This window comes from Corythoichthys intestinalis, chromosome 16, assembly GCF_030265065.1.
Source record: "Corythoichthys intestinalis isolate RoL2023-P3 chromosome 16, ASM3026506v1, whole genome shotgun sequence".
In the NCBI taxonomy this organism is placed as follows: Eukaryota; Metazoa; Chordata; class Actinopteri; order Syngnathiformes; family Syngnathidae; genus Corythoichthys; species Corythoichthys intestinalis.
In genome coordinates, this window is record NC_080410.1 from 21,997,458 (window position 1) to 22,011,681 (window position 14,224).

Consider the following 14,224-nt stretch of genomic DNA (forward strand, 5'->3'; position numbering starts at 1 on the left):
CTGGGGAATATGAGACCCAAACATGTAATAAGTGTTTATCAGGCCAATGCTGACCTTGCGGGCATCTGCATTGATTTTGAAGGCTAATCTAGTAAGTGCTTAATGATGTGACTTTGTAAACACTCAACTATGACAATTACGCTCACAATCAAACCAAATAAACTCACCTGGTGTGCGGAACCTTCAGGCTAAATAGCCAAGGATTACAAAAAAACCAAGACATATTTACAACAACAATCTTTATTTCTTAAAATAAGATAAAGGCCATTTTGTTATTATCAATAATAAAAAGTACAAAAGAAGCAAACAAAAGAATACACAAGAATATGGCAGCTTTTGGATTTAAACAAGACAAACAGGCATACTTGCTGGTAAATCCAATAAAATGGGCTTTGTATCCTTATAAACAATGGGAGATAATGGAAAAATGTTTAAACATAGGGAACGCGGCTTCCACAACATTCGCCAATAAATAGGGCACCATTGAGTTAGCCTTAGAAGATTGTCTTGGAAATTAGGTGAAGAAATGGACAAGCAATATTCACATTTGATATGGTGCATAAATACCAACTCATTAAATCACTCTTTGAATAAAAACAGTGGCAGGTATTACTAAAATGAGAAATACACCAAGGTCCTGATGTTATGTACATGTGACCCAAGCAGAAACACCTTGTTGCTAAGTGAGAGTTACTGTATGTGCCATTTTTTAACCCTTCTCCGTGACCGTTTTTTGTGCACTGAACCCTGCCACACACATTCACACGGTGCTGTCCACACACAGATTTGCAGGCGGTGCATGACCATGGGGAACTGGTAAACTCTAAGAAGCGCTGCAAAAAGCATCCAAACAAACTGGAGAAAGCATAAAATGTGAACAAGATAAAAACATGGAATATAGTGGGATGTCAGTTCCTGTTTGGCACCTGGAGTGAGGCCACATGTTGGTTAAACCTGCAGGGACTGTGGGAAGAATCGAGACATTTCTTCACTCTTGTCATCCAGGACATTGAGAAAGTCATAGAAAGGACACAACCGCCTCTAATTCTCAGGCTTGTTTGTTTCGAATCCACCAGTATAGGGTGGGCCAAAGTTTGTACAAATAAGGGGGTTGAGGACCAGGTGGTTTCTACATCTCGTGGGCAGTTAAATGATGTTCAGGCACGCCGTTGGCTTGAGGCGCCGCCGTGTTGTTCTCATTAAGGCGCCTCACGCGGTACATTTCGTAGTGGATGCTGCTGGTGATGTCCTTTATGTTCTGCATATGGGTTCTGGGAAGGTATACATACATATAATGTATCAGAATGTGACATGTAGGTGGAGAGATGACTGTACGGGAAAACTTGCTCACCTGATAAGAAGATCCCGTAAAAAGGCAAATTCACAGTGGGCTATGTTTTCAACTGATGAAGGACGGAGAAAATGTTATAAGTGACCATGACCAGTCAAAAATGAACAAGGCTCGCTCATTTTCTTTTGTACTTGGTGAGCGTCAGTTATGATAAATGCCCACATTTAATTGAAAACAGCATGTCAATGCCTCATATTTCCAGCTAAATACTCATTCATGAAACTAAAATGCACTTCAAAAACATGGCCAGGATACAAATTATTTAGAGCAAATATATATGGCGGAAAACACAGACAAGACTGAAAATGCAGTTTCTGCTCTTGCACCCCTCTTTAAAATAAATCGCTGTATTTTAAGCCAAAAGAACTGTTGTGTTTGATAGAATAATATTATTATTAGGGGTGTGACAAAATATCGAAATGGTGATATATTGTGATACTTTGTATCCAACAAGGTTATCAATATGCTCCTGTCAAGAATCGAGATTCCTTTTAGAAGGTGTCAATGTTCAAAAACACCCCAAAAAAAAAAAAAAAAAAAAACAAGTTGCTACCAAAATCTTCCACCATAATAGTGTCTCAGTTAACTCTAAAGCCTGAGTTATACTCCCGCGTTGCGGTGACAGCGTAGCGACTACGGCGTCATTCGACATTCGATAGTTCTGCGGTGAGGGAACGCGTTGCTCTGTAATTCACCGCCAAGCCACTAGAGGGATGTGGCGTTATGTTTGTACGGTTTTGGGGCATGCTTGTTTACTTCCGCTAGCCGGAGAAAAAATAAACAATGCAAGATGGAACTCTTGAAAGTAAATATTCTGCTCATCAACACTAAATAAATATTGAACATACAAATGTTGACGGGCAGGCGACGCAGAAGACGGTTTCGAGGCGGTGTGGCCGACTTTTGATGCCGCACAGAGAGTTTTAGACTCGGGTGGAGAGAGCTAGCTGTGGCGGCTAGCTTCAAACTGGCGTCGAGCACTGCGTTCAAGGTCTGCAAAGCCCTCCAGCCTGATTTGTTTGCCGTGTCCTACAACCAGCCAGTGGGAAGCCATAGCAGATTTCTGGCGTCTAGGGAACTTCCCAAACTGCGTTGGGAGGCTTGATTTTAAGGTTATCATAAAAAGCACCGAGGCACTCTCAATCAGTGATGATGTATTATGTGTGTGAACTGTCTGTTATTGAAAATTAAAGATCAAAACAACTCTTTTGACACCAAATCTGTGCTTTATTTTTCATATACTTGAAACATATGTACACAGTAAATGATGAAGTGCACCAACCAAAAATACGACATAAAGTGATAAAAAGTTGGCAGTTTTTGGCCGACTGTGTCACCGCTTCGTGTGGCCACTCGGTTCCGACCACCCACGTCTCGGTGGTTCTTCCATTTATTTATTTTTTCGATCGCCGACCTTGCCATTTGGCAGTCACAATAATAATTTCTTGACGAGACTTGCTCTTCGATGATACTCCCGTCGGCTTGGTGCATTTTTGCGTGTAGAAAATAATGTTTGATTCTATTCTACAAGGGCGGTGTTTTCGCCCGGAAACAACAGTCTGAGCGGACCAATCACAGTCCGTTTTCGCTACGTCTACGCGTCTACGCGACGCGAAGGTTAGAAAAATCGAGAGGTGCGCGTCAGGCTACGGCGTAGGGTCGTAACTCGATTCTTCCTTGACGGCGTAGGTCTGACGCGGAAGTATAACTCGGCCTTAAGGCTGCCATTGACGGTGCTGGACCCCCAAGTCATTGAGACTGGGAACGTTCGTTCATTCAAAGCGAGCGCATTCACAGTCATTCGTTCCGATTTTCGGGGCATTTACAGGTCCCTTGCTGTTCATTTTAGGGCATTTACAGGTCATTTCCCGTTGAGTTTGAGTCACTGCCTATTTATTTGGGTGATTCCCTGGTCACTTCCTCTTCTGTAACTCAAAATAAACAGGAAGTGACCCATAAAATACCCCCAAATCAACAGGAAGTAACTGAAAATCAACAGGTAAATGACCTTAAATGGCCCAAAATTACCTCATTGCCTGACAATGGCTGCCACTGACGGTCATAGACATTCAATCCGTTTGAAGTGGGAGGGTGGCCAGTCAAGTGGTGTCAACAATAATCAATGCGGGGCATGGAAGATTCGATTCGATGCGGGCAACAAGCCGAATCGATTCAGCGCATTTTAAAATATACTGTATCAGTACGTTCCAAAATCTTCCCTGCGCAATTCCGGTGATGCAACAGATTTAGTTTCCCCATTTGTATTATTATTCTCATGTTTAATTTTTTACACACTGCATAACTCTGGTCAAATTTCCCACCAACCTCGTAGAAGCCAAAATGTCTCCAGATGTCTGCTTTCAATGTCTTAGGTGCATCAAGAATCGTTCTCGCTCCCTCTTTCTCCGCTTCAGCCTTTGTTGTTATGTCCTATCTCTTAGAGGTTAGATCTTGTGCCCAAACCCGAAATTTCAGTGTGTAAATGCTTTTATAATGATCATACAAATATGTAGACTATTTAAACATTAAGAAAACTTGCGTTTTTTCTGCCAACTCGAAGAAATGAACATAAATTGCTGCTGCTGCTGCGTTTTTTTTTTTTCCGCGTCACTCCAAGCTGGTCGGGCTTCAATACCAGCGTGCCGTGTTGGGTCGGGCTGGATTGCCGAATCGAACCGAATCGAATCGTGACCCTCTGAATCGAATCGAATCAAATCGTGAGGGCAGTGCCGATGCACACCTCTAGTGGCCACCCTCCCAGTTCAAATGGATTGGATCTACGAGTGATAAACACACAGCCGAAGGATGAAAATTGTATTTTTCTGTTTATTAGTTGCTTGTAGAATATCCTAGAATGATTTCCTGACCAATGTATCGCTAGTCGTTATATCGCCATATCGTCAGGTCATCGTTATCATGAGCTTTGTGTCACAAATCGTATTGTATCGTGAGGTACCAAGAGGGTCCCACTCCAATTTGTCTATATGCTGCAATAGCAGATTCATGGTGCATTTAGCCCCCAAACTATTTTTAATTTGTCCGTTTTACCCTGGAAACCCCTGTTTACAGACGTTGCGCAACCGCTTTGGTTTCGACCCAGCCATAAAATGAAGGTAATTATATTTATTATTCGAAATGTTGGTCATTTTTAGCTTAGAATCATTAATTGATGTCTAATATTTCATTAAAAAGAAAAAAAAAAAACGACTTAAAAAAATTATTCACTTGCATATTTTAAACAAATTGCGTTGCAATGAAAAAAATGGTGTCTGTAAATAAGTCAGATATCTACATCATAACTATGGCTTAATTTTTTTTTTTTTTGTCACTGTCGCATTTTCCCCTATATGTTAGATGATAAATAATCCATCCAAACGAAGAAAAAATGAAAAAAAAATAATAATAATTTAAAAGGGTAAATATATAAATATATGAAAAAGAACATCTCTACCACTCCCTGATGTCTGCGATTTCTGCATCGCGCCCCTTGTTATATTACTATGTTTCACACATAAAATCCCACCAAAATCCGGCTGTGGCCATTCACATCTGTGTCTTGACACTCGATGATACATGCTGTGTGGAGTTTTTGGAAGAAAACAAGGTAAGAAGGTAAGTACGCGGTAATATCTCGTTAAAATCATGACGTCTTTAATTATGCTGTCGCATGCTCTCACCTCCAGTTAGGGTTTCGCTGTTTAAAAATTATTATTTTTAAATGCCCTCCCGTTCAAAATTGTTCGTCCCCCAGAAAACAGATTTTAAGCTTTTCAATGATGTATCACACGTGCATATAGGACAATTTTTAAATTTGGCCAAATTGGGGGTCTCAGAGCACAACTTCAAGTCACCTGAGTGTTTTCCGCCATATACTGTATATAAGTAGCCATTTTTAAAATAGAGCTCTCTCATTACATTCATCTGACAACGTCATTTATTTGGCACCTCTAGGTAGAGATAGGGTTGCATGTGTCGACACACAGCAGGAAATGAAACTTCCTTTATGAGACATTTGGTAGAGAAACACTGCCTCCTGTATGGAACGATAATATGATTAAGTATACAAGTGAAAATTACTGTTAACCAGCACAGCTATTATTCAGTTATTATTGATGACAGCTCTGCTGCCTGTGTCTGCATAAGGCCTGTATCAGCTGCAGAGAGCATGACACCAATCTCAAAATGGCATTGTTTTATAAAACAATCAAATATTTGTCAAACGACTTATCCTCAGATGATCTTTTCCTCATATACAACTTTACTGGCGAATAGTAGAGTAGTAATAAAACAGTACTTGTACTGTCCTCAAATAACATCAGGAACTGACATTTTTTTGCATCATAAAGTTAAAATTCTTTTGTAGTTTTTGTATACAACTAACATGCATTATTTTGAGTAGGGCTGCAACTAACGGTTATTTTTATAATCGATTAATCAGCCAATTAATTAAATGACAAATCTGAAAAATGTCACTTTTTTCAATTACCTTCACAGCTTAACTTAAAGTTGTTTTAGGCATGTTGTAAGTAACAATGAAGACAATCCAATTTCAGAGCACACTCTCTTGTATGACAATTTACAGTTTGAATGGGAATTTGAGACTAATCTATTTTATGAATAGGTTTATGTGTGTGGTTTCTTTACTTTCAACTTTACTACCTACCAATAACTGAAGTGCCAATATGCTTCTCCAAAACACAATACAAACGGACACTTAGGACACTGATTAGCATAATCGCGACAGCTCAGCGCTCCGTGATAAGTAGTAATGTTTCATTAACAAAAAATAGAAACAATGCAATTGTTTTCAGGATCTAACAACACAAAAGACAATCTAACACTCGACATTTCGTAATAAAATTATTGATTCAGCAACCCAACTTGAGTGTAGTAGCTAACTCTCTCTTGCTGGCACGCACGCGTGCAGCCCCACTTTACATACAAAACAAGGACCCAAACGGGACTGCTCATAGCTTGCAATCAGTTTCGTTGGCAACTAATTTATGAATCGATTTCAAACGATTAGTTGTTGCAGCCTTGTTAAGAAACTAGTCTTGATAGTAAGATGTCTGAAAATTGGCAAAAATGTGAATTGTTGTTTTCCAAGGTAAAAGCAGATTTTTTCATGTGCTACTTTGACTTAAAAATTAGGGCTGTTAAAATTATCGCGTTAACGCGCGGTAATTAATTTTTTAAATTAATCACGTTAAAATATTTGACGCAATTAACGCACATGTCCCGCTCAGACATTATCCTGCCTTTTAGTAAGTTTTACAGCAAGGCTTTTTGTTCTGTCTAACAGCGAACTCTTGTGGTCGCTTTGCGACATGCGTTGTAGTGTTGTGCTTATATGATCCTTGGACAAGATTTGTCCGTAAGTATGGTTGTTGTAAAGAATGTACATATTATGTTAGTAAGCGAAATGTTATATTTTTTGTATGAGACGCTTTTTGTTTATGTTTAGTGAACCTGTATAGCGTGCTAAGCTAACATTGTTGCTAATGCAATGCTTGTGTACTTTTTTTTGTAGTTTTACGACGGTCTAAAGAGGACAATGGTTTGAAGCCATTTTATTAATGAATCAGACGAAAAAGGAAGAAGTCTGATTATTAAGGCGTCGTTCACTAGTTGTCTAGCTTTGGAAAAAGTAGACACTTCGGAGTGAGGACAGCATAGACAGATTTAAATGACAGTAGAGTGAAATGCCTACTACAGTCCTTATGTACCGTATGTTGAATGTATATATCCATCTTGTGTCTTATCTTTCCATTCCAACAATTTATTTTACAGAATATATATTTAATTCACAGAAAAATATGGCATATTTTATAGATGGTTTGAATTGCGATTAATTGCGATTAATTACGATCAATTAATTTTTAAGCTGTAATTGACTCGATTAAAAATTTTAATCGTTTGACAGCCCTATTAAAAATATAATGAAAAATCTGATATTTACAACTGAGAAGTTATATATAATGTAGGGCTGTCAAAATTATGCGTTAATGGGCAGTAATTAATTTTTTGAATTAATCACGTTAAAATATTTGACGCAATTAACGCACAAATGCCCCGCTCAAACAGATTAAAATGACAGCACAGTGAAATGTGTACTTGACTGTTGTGTTTATCGGAGTTTTGTCACCCTCTGCTGGCGCTTGGGTGCGACTGATTTTATAGGCTTCAGGACCCATGAGCATTGTGTAAGTAATTATTGACATCAACAATGGCGGGCTACTAGTTTATTTTTTGATTGAAAATTTTACAAATTTTATTAAAACGAAAACATGAAGAGGGGTTTTAATATAAAATTTCTATAACTTGTACTAACATTTATCTTTTAAGAACTACAAGTCTTTCTATCCATGGATCGCTTTAACAGAATGTTAATAATGGTAATGCCATCTTGTTGATTTATTGTTATAATAAAGAAATACAGTACTTATGTACCGTATGTTGAATGTATATATCCATCTTGTGTCTTATCTTTCCATTTCAACAATAATTTACAGAAAAATATGGCATATTTTATAGAATTGCGATTAATTGCGATTCATTAATTTTTGAACTGTAATTAACTTGATTAAAAATTTTAATCGTTTGACACCCCTAATATAATGCATACGTTATAATTTCAAGAATTTAGACAATTTTATCGTGAAGAAGGTCCTAAACGATTAATTGGTTTTTAAAATAGTTGTCGATAAATCGATTAACTGTTGCACCTCTAATATTGAGCATTTTAGTTTTCTGGTAATGGAGAAGTTCAAATAATGATCATCTCATTGCTTTGTTTTGTTCATGGCTGATGTGAGAACACTATATATGAATAAAGTTGAGCTTATCAATTGCCTCTGACAGAATCCAAATTTGTGTTAAACGAAGCTACTGTAGATCAGCAGTATGACAAGAGGAGGACTGTCGAAGAGGTTGTACCTTCAATTGTTCCCCACTTGGTTTTTCTCCCCAGCAATCTCCTGCCATTGACCTGGTACTCCTGATCGCTGCCCACAACAGCAAATGGGATCATTTCCTGCAGACACACAAATTGGTCACTGACGCAGTTTGTGGTGATGTTAAAAGGGAACCTCGGACTTGTAGGCTCTAATAAGCCACAATTGTTCTCTTTAACTAAAATATGTTATTAGACCACATAAATATTGCCATTGATTTAAAAATCTATAATATTCAGTACATATTTTGACCTAAGAGAGGGCACCATGTGTGATGCGCGCAATGGAGGCTCAGGGTGATGACCAGGGGTCGCGTTAACCGAATATTTTCCGTCGTTGACCGATTTTTTAAAACGGTGACGGAAAAAACTGAAATCCATCCGTCATTTTGACCGGTTGCAATTCACACCCCAGACCGCAGGGTCGCGAGTGAGCTTATTAATTAGCTATTGTCTCTCTTGATGCATGACGTCGTTGGCCTTACTCTGAAAAATGTCAAGGCAACTGAGTGTCCGAAGTTTCTTCAAAAAGCCCCAAAACGACGATGGTGTTGATAAAAGAGGTGAAAAAACAGGGACTGCACAAGCGGGCACGCAATTCAAGTCCATGCGCACCAGGAGGAAAGTGTGAGACTACGTTCAGGCCACAGCAGGTGAACTGTTAATTTCATTGTTCCATATGCTATATATGGTAGGCTACCTAACTACTGGGGCCACAGTTAGCTGTTTTTGTCACTGCGGAGAAAAAGTGACATATTCATCTGCTTGATGTGTGATGGCACGGTGTGGATTCTCTGTCGGACAGAATATTAATTTAAAATGAATGAAAACTAAATACTATTGAATATGTTGAAGCGGTATGCAATGTTAAGAGTCTTGTTAGCTGTAGGCGCACTATCCTAGACCCCTCACTATCCACTCGCGGGGGCCTGCGCTTGTCAGTGACGTTCCTTATTCTCGCTATATGATTATACAACTTTAACATTTGTTAATAATACGCTCTGTGTGTAGTATCATCCATCGCTTTTCCTTTTTAAATGGGCACTTATAAGCGAACGTAAGAAGTAACAACGGGAACATTTTTAAACGGGCATTTCACGGGAGAGCATTTCGACTCTTCGGCCAATCATATAGCGAGAGCGAGTGGATAGTGAGGGGACCGCGCGCGGCTCTTATGTGTCTCTGTCACGTGACTGTCGTAGCCGGTAACGCGCTCGGCCAAATGGACACACAAGTACGGAAGGTGAATTATGCCAAACAAAGGGTCACCACAATGTCATTATCATCATTTTAAAAATTTAATTGACGGGTTAAAATAGATTATGACCGGATTTTTATGACCCTGTCAGTCAAAATGACAGACAATGAAAAAGTCTAGCGCAACCTCTGGTGATGACATAGATTGTCAATGTCATCACACAAACACTACCGGTTTACTCCAATTCCTTCTACGCGGCAAGACTGTCAACACATGCGCATATTGGTTGAAAGCAGCGAGTACATACTATTTGTGTTTTTATTGAGTCTTTTATTACCTTTTTATCGCCTCAAAATACTTTTTGCATGTGTTTCCCGCTCATACTTTTAAGCATTGTGTTTTTTGTGGTAGCTTTAAAGCAGATTGACCACATTAGTCACGTAGCGTATTTAAACCACCCTTATTTGATATTACTACGTTTAAGTATTTTCTTAAGGCATATTTACTAAGTTGTCTAAATGCATCTAAACCAGGGGTGGGCAAACTATTCCACCAAGGGCCGCAGTGGGTGCGGATTTTTGTTGTAACCTATCAAGAGGAAACCTTTTCACCAATCTGGTGTCATACAAGTGCAATCAGTTGATTGCAATCAGGTGATTCTTGTTTCTCCGGATTTATTATTGGTGAAACTGCATGTGCTGAATCAGTTGTAACAAAGACCAGGACCCACTGCGGCCCTTGAGGAGCGGTTTGCCCACAAGCTGAACAAACTGAAAGCGCACGCTAGTACTTTGGGTGTAAAATTCGCCTCTTGTAGACGTTTCGCTGGTGTAGCACATTTTGGCAGAACACAGTTTTTTTTCCTCGTCTCGTCTCATCCAGTCTTTCCTGTTCATTTTGCTTTTGCTGCTCCTTTTGTGAAATATCGACAGTGCTGTCACGCTCATTAATGTTCCTCTCGGGTTAAAATTGAAAGGGTTGAACAGCTGACATGTTTATGTCGCTAGAGTCATACTCTGGAAGCCCGGCAGCGTAACCATGTGACGTCACCGCCCTGCGACGTCAACAACAATGGCGACCTACTAGTTAAACTAATTTTACAAATTGTATAAGAATGAAAACATCAAGAGGGGATTCAATATCAAATTATTTTAACTCATAATAACGCTTATCTTCTAAGACACTGGTTCTTAACCTGGGTTAGGTGAACCCCAAGGGTTCGGTGAGTAAGTCTAATGGGTTCGGCGAAGGTAAAGATAATTTACAGGCTTAATCCATTTATTTTAACTGCGAGTCCTTGATCTGATTGGAGAAGGAACTGGTTTGCTCAGTGGAAGGTTGACTCACACTTGATATGAGGGAATACAACAGACCGATGGGCACCGTGGTCTCAAATTTTTACCTGTTTATAAATCATGCTGTCTAAATGAGGCAAATTTTGACCGTAATTTGCTAAATTATTTGCTTCCTAGGTTAGATATATTGGTTTTGAATTTTTAAAAAAAATTGCTTTATTATATAATTACGAAGGGTTCGGTGAATCCACATGTGAAACTTGTGGGGTTGGTACCTTTAGCAAGGTTAAGAACCACTGTTCTAAGAACTACAAGCCTTTCTGTCCGTGGACGTTCAGATTCTCACCCTGATCTTCTCGTTGATCATTCTGTCCTCGGTATCCTCGTCGAACTCTTTCTGGGGGTATATGTCAATCCCGTTGGCTCGCAGCTCTTCCCTAATCTGCTCAAGTTAAACAATGACAAAACAAAGGCTCAAGTCAAACAATGACAAAACAAAGAGTTTTGGAAGCTATCAAGGTCTGGAATTAATTTGCTGGATTCCTCAAGCAAACATCCTAGTGTAGCCTTGAATCATATAAAACGGGCTATAATATGCACAAGGGTTATCTATAAAAGGAATATGAACTAATGAGTGTGGGTTTTAGCCTTTTTACAAGACAGTGAGGACACAAAAGTGAGTATGTAGACGTTACCTTCTTTTTAAAGAAGTCCCTCTCCTCTAGGGTGAGCGTATCCGCTTTAGCAATAACTGGAACTATATTGACGACCTTACTCAGACGCCTCATGAACTCCACATCAAGAGGCCGCAGACTATGTAGAAATAGGAAATAAGAACCACAAGTGTAAGGACACAAAGAAATTAATGTGCAGTACAAGGATGCTCCACCAGAGGTCAGACACATTCATGACCTACTTTTCTCTGGTGATGTGTTTGTGCAGGTTTAGAGAATAGTGACCTGTTAAGGAGCTCCTGTCGTTCATGGCAGCAGCCTGGCTAATAACTCTTTAACAGACTGCCCGTGTGAACACAAAAAGCCTGGTGCACTCATGCAATAACACTCTCAAACAAATTCAAGTGCCAAATTGACTGAACATCCCAGAGACACACACAGATATTTAGTCTCTCTCGTCCGTACTCTCGGTTCTTTCCATTAGGCCAACACTAAGCAGCTGCTGCCGCTCTGCCCAAGTGACAACTGCTTGCTACATTACCAGACAGGGCACCCACACATACACATTGACATTCACCCCACGCTTGACTAGAAAGAAGCCACAAGAGGGCATTCAACAGTATTATCTAGTGTGAGATTTGACAACACCCAACATTTCGCAAAGCTGAAATGTGGTAAAACTACACAGAGAATGACGAGACTGCGCGCCATCACCCAATTTATTCTGTGTGCACACAGAGCCCTCGAGCCGCACACAGTGAGGGGTTTAACCAAATGTGTGTCTGCTGTTGGATCATAACCAGATGTCTTTCTACAAGGGATCCGGAAAGAGAAACGTTGGGATTTTTTTAGCTGCTGCTGCAGGGCTTGGCAAGCCTTTCTTCCCTCTACATGTTTGTGTTCTGGGATATGTTGCTAAATACTGAGAGGAAACGTGTGTGTGCTCAAAAAGACTACTGATGTTCCACGCTAATTTACATAGAAAATGCTGACAAGTAAGGCACCGCTCCAGGCGTGTAGGCTGTATTGTGTGCCTGTGTGTTTTTCTGTCAAAACCTAAAATCAAAACGTGTGCCTGCGTCACTATGAACAAATTTGTGCTTGAATGTGCCCTCACCAGTGTCCAGTAGGTGGGATGAAATATATGCAGCAATGGACTCTAGAGTCCGGGATCCTCTTCTTCCTGTTAATGTTTATCTCCTCCTGCAGATACGCCTCGTATTGGTCGTTAATAAATTTCATGATGGGCTGCCAGCTGGTCAATGGTGGAGCAACAGGAGGATGGACAGGAAAAAACAAAAGAAAAATCAATGACTGTCATCATAGGAAAAGAACAAAGACGGGAGATATCTGTTCAGAAAGTATGTTAACAATCATCACAAAAAGGAAATGTATTATGATAACTAAAGAGCTGGAAAAGCACTTTTGGTTCTGGCTTTAACCTGTACACTGCCAGCCCTGATAACATTTTGAGACTGCCCGGATGGAGGGTTCAAGGTCTCCCTCGCTTTGTTGTCGTTGTTCTTTTTTTGTGAGGACACAAACTAATTGCTACTTCTACAATAATCATGGATGGATTAGAACCAACTTTGTTAGTTTCATTCCAGGGACGTGTCCAGCCTCGGAGCCCGAATTTATTTAATTTAGGTCTGAAGTTATCGATTATTTTAGTAGTTGATTAATCGATGAACTAGTTAGTTCGTAAAATCGAGTAATTGGATAAGGAACATTAAAAATTCAAATATCTGAGCTGAGCCTCAAACGGTATGAAAAAATAAATGAGGAACTAAGTACAACAAAACAATTGGCTAACTTACATTCCTGTAGCAAAAGCCTTCTAGCTTTAATGCCATTAAATTAGGGCTGTCAAAATTATCGCGTTAACGCGCGGTAATTAATTTTTTTAATTAATCACGTTAAAATATTTGACGCAATTAACGCACATGTCCCGCTCAGACAGTATTCTGCCTTTTGGTAAGTTTTACAGCAAGGTTTTTTGTGCTGTCTAACAGCGAACTCTTATGGTCGCTTTGCGACATGGTTTATTGCTTTCTTGCCAGTTCAATATGGCTGCACGACATCTCGGGCTGACGCCTACGTTGTAATGTTGTGCTTATATGATCCTTGGACAAGATTTGTCCGTAAGTATGGTTGTTGTAAAGAATGTACATATTATGTTAGTAAGCGAAATGTTATATTTTTTGTATGAGACGCTTTTTGTTTATGTTTAGTGAACCTGTATAGCGTGCTAAGCTAACGTTGTTGCTAATGCAATGCTTGTGTACTTTTTTTTGTAGTTTCACTACGGTCTAAAGAGGACAGTGGTTTGAGGCCATTTTATAAATAAATCAGATGAAAAAGGAAGAAGTCTGATTATTAAGGCGTCGTTCACTAGCTGTCTAGCTTTGGAAAAAGTAGACGCTTCGGAGTGAGGACAGCATAGACAGATTTAAATGACAGTAGAGTGAAATGCCCACTACAGTCCATATGTACCGTATGTTGAATGTATATATCCATCTTGTGTCTTATCTTTCCATTCCAACATTTTACAGAATATATATATAATTTACAGAAGAATATGGCATATTTTATAGATGGTTTGAATTGCGATTAATTACGATTAATTAATTTTAAAGCTGTAATTAACTCGATTAAAAATTTTAATTGTTTGACAGCCCTAAATTAAATGCTAATTTTTTTCAAATAATGCTCTTAACTAATGGTTCAAACACATATTCCCACAAAAAACAGCTA

General features: G+C 39.3%; 1 protein-coding gene across 10 annotated transcripts in view; it reads right to left on the bottom strand.

Moving 5' to 3' along the window:
* Positions 1-224: 224 nt before the first annotated feature.
* Positions 225-14,224, bottom strand: part of LOC130904821 (septin-9-like) — a 146,985-nt gene continuing 132,985 nt past the window's right edge. For 9 of the 10 annotated variants that reach the window (XM_057817862.1, XM_057817866.1, XM_057817863.1 and 6 more), the window contains 6 exons: positions 12,588-12,725; positions 11,492-11,609; positions 11,143-11,238; positions 8,288-8,384; positions 1,352-1,403; positions 225-1,271 (listed from right to left, as the gene is read on the bottom strand). In XM_057817862.1, the coding sequence (XP_057673845.1) occupies positions 1,130-1,271; positions 1,352-1,403; positions 8,288-8,384; positions 11,143-11,238; positions 11,492-11,609; positions 12,588-12,725 (643 nt within the window). In that variant the 3' untranslated portion in view covers positions 225-1,129. The remainder of the gene's footprint in view (positions 1,272-1,351; positions 1,404-8,287; positions 8,385-11,142; positions 11,239-11,491; positions 11,610-12,587; positions 12,726-14,224) is intronic. The other variant, XM_057817867.1, reaches the window with a different exon arrangement.